Genomic DNA, 9,139 nt, shown 5'->3' on the forward strand with positions numbered 1-9,139 from the left:
TGACGGGCCAATCTTCAGTCAACACAATATAAATCAGGATATTATTTACATTAATTGTTTAAAGAATGGAATATTAAATTAAATATAAATGTAAAATGTACAGTGTGAAGTTATGAGTCCAGTTAACAAAAAAAACCTTCTCTTTGCTGAATAAATGTAATACAACAATTACATTTCAATAGCAGATCACACCAGTAAAACATAGAAGTTTACAATAGTTCTACAAGGCATTTAGCAGGGATAAATTATAGAAATTACCAAGAGAGCAGATCTCTCAGTATTCACAAAAACATGTTTAAAAATCTAAATGGGAAAACTTTTTGACATAATTAATAGAACATAGTTCATGGTACAAGATAGGTTTGACATTTTAATAAGTGGCTGTTTTAAATGTTAACATCACCATTCCCCAAAAAAATCCAGTGCTTCATAAATAGATCAGTAAATTAAACTCTGACATGTCAGGGCTGGTCCTTGTACATGTCGTTTCACAGCAGTTTGTAGTAGTGCGTTCAAACCAAACGCGAAGCGAACTTTTTCGCGCGGTGCGATTACATACAAAGTAAACGTAAAGACGCGAAAAGGGCGAGTTCGCGCAGGTCGACGCAAAGTGTGAACGCAGCGTGAGCGATCTGCCAGCACATCGCCCCGTCACTCAGCCGCACCGCCTTCTGCTCATAAAGCCCCAGACACAAGCACACCGCAGCTAGTTGGCTAACAGGAGCGACCACAGCAGCTTTGTCGACCGGGGTTACTTCACCTCGTTCAGCCTCAACTGGAGGATACGTAATAGGAGATAACTTCGGTGTAAAGTGAGGGTTTATCGAAGGACAGTGTCGTTTAAAATAAGCTGGAGAACACCGCCAGCTATCTTTGTTACGAACTCCGCGCATACGTAGTTTTAGCTCGCTAGCTATCAGGCGCTAGCTCAAGAAAGAAAAGGCCGTCGAGTTGACCCAGAGTCAGTTATTTAACAGAAAGCGGAATAGTCCTGGCACATCACGGTTGCCTTGGATAGGAAAACCCCTCAAACTAAAAGAGAAAACATCGAGAGAAGATGGCTCTGAAAAGGATTCACAAGGTAAGAGCATTTCGATAAGCTAACGACATTAGCACACCGCGCTAGCCTCCCACATTGCTGCTCTTGTACCCCTGAGAACATGGCGGTGAAACAAGTGTTTTTAAGTTTCTGTGTGCACTCATTTTGTCTGTTGACGTTTGAGTGAGTTCATAGTGTTAACTGCTGGTGGACATGTCTTCAAGTCTCATCGATAGACACGTTTAAGCTAAGATAGCTAGCTAACATTAGCAGTTTCGGTTACAGGTTCCGTGTGTTTGTCGAAGTGAATTTGGGGAAAAATTAGGCCTCATTAATTGCCCAACACTTCATACCTTTACACACATAATGGGAATGTCCTTGGCTTATGTTAACAGGCCTTTACTGGAGAAGTTGTCATTACTTCTAGCTAATAGTTCTTACATGTTGTAATACTCCACTAGAACCAATGACTCATATCTCGAACTGGATCACTGTCGGTGTTTTCATGATACACTTCCTTGGTATGTAATAGTTTTCGTTTGTGTCTGTGCACATCACAGGGTGTGTTCTGGCATTTACATGGAGGAAAGTGGCAACATGAGAGTGGAGTACAGATACTGAAATGTTCCCAATGCTGCTTTATTTCTCCACTCTGCTGTTTACCAGGATCTTCTTTCAAAGAAATCCATCAACTTACTTGTGAAATGTTGCGTGTCAGAAGGCCGGGGTGGGGCTGAGAAAGAGCTGTGGACCTAAAATTAACATTAGAGGCTGTAGTAAATGTTCTAGGGTGTCGTCTTGCTGTTAATTTGGGATAACAAGGTGGCCCCCTTGCTCTCTGAGCAGAACTTAATGAACTTTGAGCATCTGTTCAGTAGATAACAACACTAGCCAGGACAATGTTGTGAAACAAACAAGGCATGGGACTGTATGGACATTAATGTTGTGATCCAAACTTTTAACTGCTCTAGAAATGAGTAAAACAGATTTCTAGTTTGGGTTGTCAGATGGTGAACCATGTCAAAGGCTATGTCTTTAAATGTCCTATTCTACCTAAATCACAAAGATATTCAATTCAACACCAAAGAGAGTAGGAAATCTCAATATTTGAGGCTGAAAATACAAATGTTTGACTCCCATGAAATGTGTATTTAACTAATAATTGATAGTTAAAATGTTTGGTGATGTGTGTTTTTTGTCAATTCATAAGTTCTCGGAACTAGCTGTTGCAGCTCCAATCTGTGTGACTATTATCCTGGCCAAAATTCAAATATTGATTCATTATTCAGAACTTACTAAGAAACGCATGTTTGTATTTCATCACAACCTCAGACATTGTAAGTGAAAGACACTAAAAACAAGTAAATAAAAAGGTTCGACTATCACTTGGGAGGATATTTGTTTTTAAATCCAACCCCATAATAAAAGACACAGCTTTCATTTACAATTTACTTTCCACAGTCTCCATTTAGACAATTATACCATGGGTGTTAAGTGCTACATTGATTTCAGGTGATGTCTCCTCATGGTTTTCTGTTAATATTACTATGTGGTTTAATTGAATTTTGTTCTAAACTTCTTCCCGTTACAGGAGCTGAACGACCTGGCCCGGGACCCTCCAGCACAGTGCTCGGCCGGCCCAGTGGGTGATGACAGTACGTGTCAAATTTTGTCTTTTTTAAATGCCAGAAAATAAAAACATACATTTGCAATTTGCCGCTGACCAACACGACATCTTCAGCTGTCCGGTTTTTTCCCTGACTTAACAGTTTCAAATAGATTCAGTTTACAACCGCATATGCCAGAGAAAAAACATCTGATCTTCACTTTTGGTGAAACTAGACCTCATTAAGCTTTCTTTGAAAGGTAACTAAACAATTAGCCGATTATCAAATTGGCCTATTAATTTACAGCCATGTACAAAGTTAATGATTTACAGCCATGTACAAAGTCGTGAATGTTTAAAAAAAAACATGCTTTATTTGAACCGTGATGTTTTCAATGTTAGGGATATTTTTAAACACCTTTTTAAACACCCAACTTTCAGTGAATATTCTGGCTTTTTCCCAACATTATTTTTTAATGATAGTTACTTGATAACAGCTGACTAAATAAACACAGAGGACCTCTGTACACTTTATTTATAGGGGCATTGCTTTGTGAGTTATAACTAATGGATGGCCACCATGGCTACAAAACAGCTCTGAGTATGAACATGTTCTATAAAGGGAAATGGTGTTACACGTAGGCTGTAAACACCAACAGAGTTCCTATCGGATCACATACCTGTGACCTTTGCCTGGTTCCTAACATTTACTTTCTGTTTCTCCACAGTGTTTCACTGGCAAGCCACAATCATGGGACCTGTAAGTACATACTTTATGACATAATTGTTGCTCTCTTGTACTTTTCAAAGAAGCATGATGTTGGAATTTGTCACAGAGTTTGTGTCTGGCTGCTTTAAATGTACCCATGAGATAAAGGTTGAAATTTGACTTTGTAATGGGAAGCAGTGAACAGGAAGGTTATTTCTTTACTGAAAGCTATGTAAATGTGTTTCTTTCAGAGTGACAGTCCGTATCAGGGAGGAGTTTTCTTCTTGACAATTCATTTTCCAACAGACTACCCCTTCAAACCACCCAAGGTAAACTGAATCACTTGAACCAAGGCTTCCTTTTTTCTTGCTTTTACACAATGAGATTTGAAAGATATATATTTGTCATGTTTTAAACCACCCTGCTGCAGTACCCCTCATGATTAAAGGCTGGTTCTCCAATTTGAAATATAAAACAGTTTCAATGTCAGGACCTGGGGTCTATCATTTTATGTGTAATAATAACTTTTCATGGTATTTTTCGTAGTTAAAATCCTAAGAAACATCAGAGAAATGATTTCTCTGGAATGAAAACAAGCCCAGTTGTCATGAAAACATTCTTCCTGTTGCAAACCCCCATGAAGTAATACCTGTCTTTCCAGTAGCTGATAGGCATGACTGTTGAGCGGCAGTTCCTAGTGTCGGGAAATGTGTGACGGAGCAATTCGTTTCTTATGCTCATTGTTTTTGTGTTTCTCTTTCCCTTCAGGTTGCATTTACAACAAGAATTTACCACCCAAATATTAACAGTAACGGCAGTATCTGTCTGGATATTCTCAGATCACAGTGGTCTCCTGCACTTACTATTTCTAAAGGTACGGAAATACTCTTATGTACTTAATGTCAGTGAATAACGTGAGAACAGAAGCAAAATAAACAAGGTCCACAGCTCATACTGGTGACAGTTACACAACACATCACAAACGTGGCTTACATTCAAAGCTTTACTTTAAAGTTTCAAATGTTTGTCTGTATAGTTCGATCCAATCATAAGACTAAAATCCTAAATTTGTATATTAATTCAACTTGTGTCTTTTTTTTAATTTAAACATAAAGCGAAAGACAAATGAATGCATATACATCATATAATGCTAGTAATTTACTTGGTGTTGAAACTGAAATAGATTTTTATGATTGTTATTCATGGTCCTGTTAGATTGCCAAGTCTTGTGTTAACACCTAAATTGTAGACACCTGGACAGTACATTAGTCACACAGGTTTCTGTTATGCAGAAATGAGTCTGAGGATACGTGTCGGTGGGTGTTAATATGTCTTTGGTATTTCATTTGTAAAAAGTATGCATTTGTTTTTTCCTTTAGTTCTTCTCTCCATTTGCTCACTGCTATGTGACCCAAACCCCGATGACCCGTTAGTGCCAGAGATCGCACGAGTCTACAAAACAGATAGTCCGAAGTAAGTAAAATATATATATATATATATATTATATACGTACATCTCTAAATGTGAAACCCCTTTAATATGAACTCCCATTTCCTCTTTCATAAGGTTCCCCTAGCTAAAAGGAATGCAGTGTTATACAACAGTCTTGCAGTAAATCATTAGGTGTTGGATGCTGCAGGTTGTGGTTCTGTTGAAGTGTAATGCGTCCTGTAGAGACTTGTTTCTATCATTCAGTGTACTGTCGAGGATAAGAAAAAAATGTAATTATTTGACATCACAGCAAACTGCAGCTGTGAAAATCATCACCACGTTGCTGTTAACCCATTTAGGCCTAAAACGCCTGGGAAAAATGCCTGGAAAACCTAAAGGCGATTTTAGAAGAACCCCTAAAACCTGAAGTGTTTCTGGAAATTCAGCACTTATGTCAACGCCTACTAAGTAATTGATTTCTCAGCCTCTGTAGCCGATAAAAACAAAATTCAAAAAGTATTTGAAGCTTACAGCTGTGTTTTTCAGGAGTGGCCTCTGCTGTTAAATCGACTGTCACCCCTGGGGTGCGGTTGAAAAAACTCCGTCCTCCACTCGTTTTCAAAACCTTCGAGGTCATGGTCATCGTCGCCTTCAAACATATGTCTTAACGATAAATCCCGGTCGATTGGTTCGACGGGTTCAAAGTCGTCAGCAATAATGTCATCAGCGCTGTGCAGATCGCCAATATCACTACCTTCACTAATTTCAGAATTCCCTCCGCAGTAGACTGTCTGCCATGATTGCTCGAAAGAAATCCAAACAATGCCTCGTGTATATTCTGATGCATTTCATTGGCTAAGAGACCGATAATTAATGGAAAAAAATACCACAGAGCTCTTGTACCAGAAAATGAGGTATCCGCTTTTCCGGCTTCAATGGTAGACTGATGCAACAGCGCCCCCGGTTTTAATGGTAGAAATGCGGCAACGCTTTCCCGGCTTAAATGGGTTAAGTCGCACACAGGTGTGTCTGATTCACACATTTAAAAGCAGAAAGAGAACCCAAACTTTGTGCCGTGTGAGAGTATTCCTTATCAATTCCTCCATGTACAATGAGAAATATGTTTGACAGTTCTTACAAACCTGAACCTGAGTGGGGGGGGGGAAGTATATTAATATTTACCAGTCTTTAACATTAGCAAGACAGCAATAAAACAAATCAGAATCAAGGATTATACTGCAGCAATAGAGAAAACAAGCCTTCAGAAACAAAATCATCACGCCAGTTCAGATAATAAGAAAGTAAAAGTTTATGAATTTAAATCACGTTGACGAAAGGCCTGGGGGGCCAGGTCAGCTAGGGGTGTAGAAATAGATATGGAGTTTAAGTGTGTGACACATTTGTAGCTTCTGTTTTTCTTTTAAATATTTAAATCATGAAACCCAGACATATTTAGTAAAGTAGTTGCACATTTGTCAGGTAAAACAGACTTAACAGACTATACAAGATTACCTAAAAACTGAACATTAAAACGTAATGACGGATTCGTTAGAAGTACTGTTGCCTTAGTCTGCATTAGCTTTAGCTAGGTGTACCTTAATAAAAGGGGAATGTGTGTGTGTGTGTATATATATTTTTTAATGATCTTTCAGACGCCTAGTTAAATGTCATGAGCTTCGCCTGAGTCTAGTATGTAACGTAGTTTCACTCCGTCAGGTACAATAAACTAGCTCAGGAGTGGACAGCGAAGTATGCCATGCTTTAGGGTAAGGTCACGAGCTAGTGCTGCATCTTGGCTGATGTTTATGGGTTGGCCTGTTGTTTGTGATAGTCACACTGACATAACTGATTACACTAATCTCCAGTTATGTGTTTATCTAGCTTTCTGAATGCACACTCAGCCTCCTGCTGTAAATGGTTGACAACATATTTTTGCTTGGGTTACTGCTAATACATGCCAGATAAATGCATCCAATAGTGGTTGTTAGGAATCGGGATAATATTGAGATTCCTATCTTTTTCTCTTTTTTTTTTGGAATCTTTATTGATTCACAACCTCAAAATAGTGACAAGTACTTTATGTTTTTCTTAAATGAAGCTGTAACGCTACATACACACCATGTTTAATACAGCTAGCGCAAGCGATTGATAAACTTGGTTAGAAGCGCTTTTTACGCTTGGAGTTGAGAAATACTAAAAACATATTTTTTCAATGTTTTATTTGTTAAAGTTTAGCATGGATAAAAGTAACCTTTCTTTTAGGCCTCTGTGTGTTTTGGCATTTTTACGATCGGCTTCTAAAACTTGAAACCGTGCTGTAGCAGAGAAGCAGACTTTGCTGTGCATGTAAACACAGCCACTAACTCAAGCATGTAAAAGTTTGATGTTGCAAAAAAATATTTGCTTTAATTTGGTTAAGTTTGTTTAGTGTCCCAGTATTTTTACACAGTGACACATTATGTAGGATGGTAACTTTGCTTCCCCTGTTTTTATAAGGCAATGTGCTCAAGTGCATGTGCTTTCAAAAAATCCTAAATGAAGTGATTACTTTTACTTCTCATTGTTTTGTTTTTTTGGCTCGCTTAAATTCATATTCCTTTTCTCTCTCTTTGCAGATACACCAGAATGGCAAAAGAATGGACACAAAAATATGCAATGTGAGGCATCGTTTGTAAAGCTGGTGGAAAATGTTGTTGCTGGTTCAAACAAAAAAAAAATCCGGGATTCTGATTTATCTTTTTTCACTTTTTTGTTTTCCTCCTTTTTTTTTGTTTTGTTAATCAGAGCATTTTACCCTCTCCTTTTTTCCACTTGCGCGCTCATAAGAAGATAGTGTTTTCTCTCTCTAGGACACGTGCCAGTTTCTGTGAAGTTTCGACTCCCAGTTTGTACGGAGTTTAAAATAAATAAATAATATTAATCATCATGGTTCTGAACACTCAGCTTGAGCATGCACCAGTAAGAGTCGGTGATGTTAGTCATTCACTCTTCTGCACACACTTAGTAGAATCTGATGCGACTGGCTGGATCCTGTGCGGACTCTCTTTACTTTAACGTACGCCAAATTTCTCGGAGCACTTATAGAGAAGCCTGTCTTTTGCCATACATGTAAATTTTAAAGTAACAAACTGATATGAAAATAATTAAATCTGCTACATTTTATTTTGGAAGTAGTAAATATCTAAAACGAAATATTTGGGAAGCTGGTTTTGATGTCGGTCTGTTTTTCTGATCTTTAGTATAGGAGTCTACTACCTGAGGAAAGAAGTGTATCTTATTCCACTCTCAAAGTGTGTGTACAGAGAAGCACAGCAGTATATATCAATGTTAAGACAAACAAAATATAAGAACTTCAATGTTGTATTTTATGCATGTTAATAAAGGTAGGCTATTATATCTGATATGTTTCTGCAAATCTGGGTGGATTGTAAGGCTGAACAGTTGGAAAATTGTGGTTCCTCTCAAAGGCCTTCTCTTTTCTGTTATTTAGAAGCCAGTAGATGAGCTGTTAGTTTTATGCCCACTCGAACACTGTCTTCTTGTAGCCCTAAAATATTGATGCAAAGCTTAATGGTTGATAATCAACTTGTGGCTCTGTTTCTTTTTAGTTTTCCCTTCAATAAAGTTACTCAAAACATAAAACGAATCAAGGTTGTGCCTGTTTTTGTTTTTCATTTGATGCTAATGTCTTTGAATTCACAGCAAAATCACATTGTTTTTGGTATGTATCGAGTGTTTATGCCTCACTCATCCATTGAAAACCTTTTGTGCCTTTTTTAACGAAGGGCAACTACCATCAGCTGTCTTACTTAATAAAACCTTGTTCTGGTGATTTCTTTTATTTTTGATGTGTTGGAGGTTGTTGCTTTTTAAGAAGAAATCACAAACTAAATTGTTTTGATAAAAATGTAATTAAAGAATCTACTGAGTTACTGTAACCACATGTAAATAATAATGTGGAAGTAAATAGGACAAACATACACCTGCGTATTGGTTTGTAAAAGCCACGGAATTTCCCTTGTGTCTCAAATATGGTTTCTGTGATGTCCCTTACATATTTGGTTTTATTAGTGTTCATTTAAATCAATGTAAACAAAACTTTGCAGATTTAGATTATTTATGCAAAGAATAAATCAAATTAAGTCAATATAAAGTAGGGTGACCAGATTTGAGGTGGCGAAAAAGAGGACACTTGCGATTGTTGGGGGAAAGTCTTCAGTACAGTAGACTTCTGTGCAAAGCGCCATTCAATTTAAGTACACGCTTAATGGTCCCATGAAAAACTGTGAAAACCGGACGTTTTCATGAATTTATAAAACCCCCCCCGGACGCTCCGGACAGGACATAAAAAGAG

At 37.8% G+C, this 9,139-nt stretch overlaps 1 protein-coding gene across 2 annotated transcripts; it reads left to right on the plus strand.

Annotated features, from left to right (window-relative positions):
* The first annotated feature begins 662 nt into the window (after window positions 1-662).
* Window positions 663-8,431, plus strand: LOC134881804 (ubiquitin-conjugating enzyme E2 D2-like). Of its 2 annotated transcripts, XM_063909364.1 has the most exons (8): window positions 663-1,081; window positions 2,631-2,694; window positions 3,374-3,405; window positions 3,606-3,683; window positions 4,123-4,228; window positions 4,734-4,827; window positions 6,502-6,551; window positions 7,401-8,431. In XM_063909364.1, the coding sequence occupies exons 1-7, from the start codon at window positions 1,058-1,060 to the stop codon at window positions 6,548-6,550; spliced, it is 447 nt and encodes a 148-aa protein (XP_063765434.1). In that variant the 5' UTR covers window positions 663-1,057; the 3' UTR covers window position 6,551; window positions 7,401-8,431. The 2 variants fall into 2 exon arrangements, with proteins under 2 accessions (XP_063765434.1, XP_063765435.1); XM_063909365.1 differs by lacking the exon at window positions 6,502-6,551 and having other exon boundaries at window positions 667-1,081.
* Window positions 8,432-9,139: the final 708 nt, after the last annotated feature.

Source organism: Eleginops maclovinus, chromosome 19 (assembly GCF_036324505.1).
Source record: "Eleginops maclovinus isolate JMC-PN-2008 ecotype Puerto Natales chromosome 19, JC_Emac_rtc_rv5, whole genome shotgun sequence".
Taxonomy (NCBI): domain Eukaryota; kingdom Metazoa; phylum Chordata; class Actinopteri; order Perciformes; family Eleginopidae; genus Eleginops; species Eleginops maclovinus.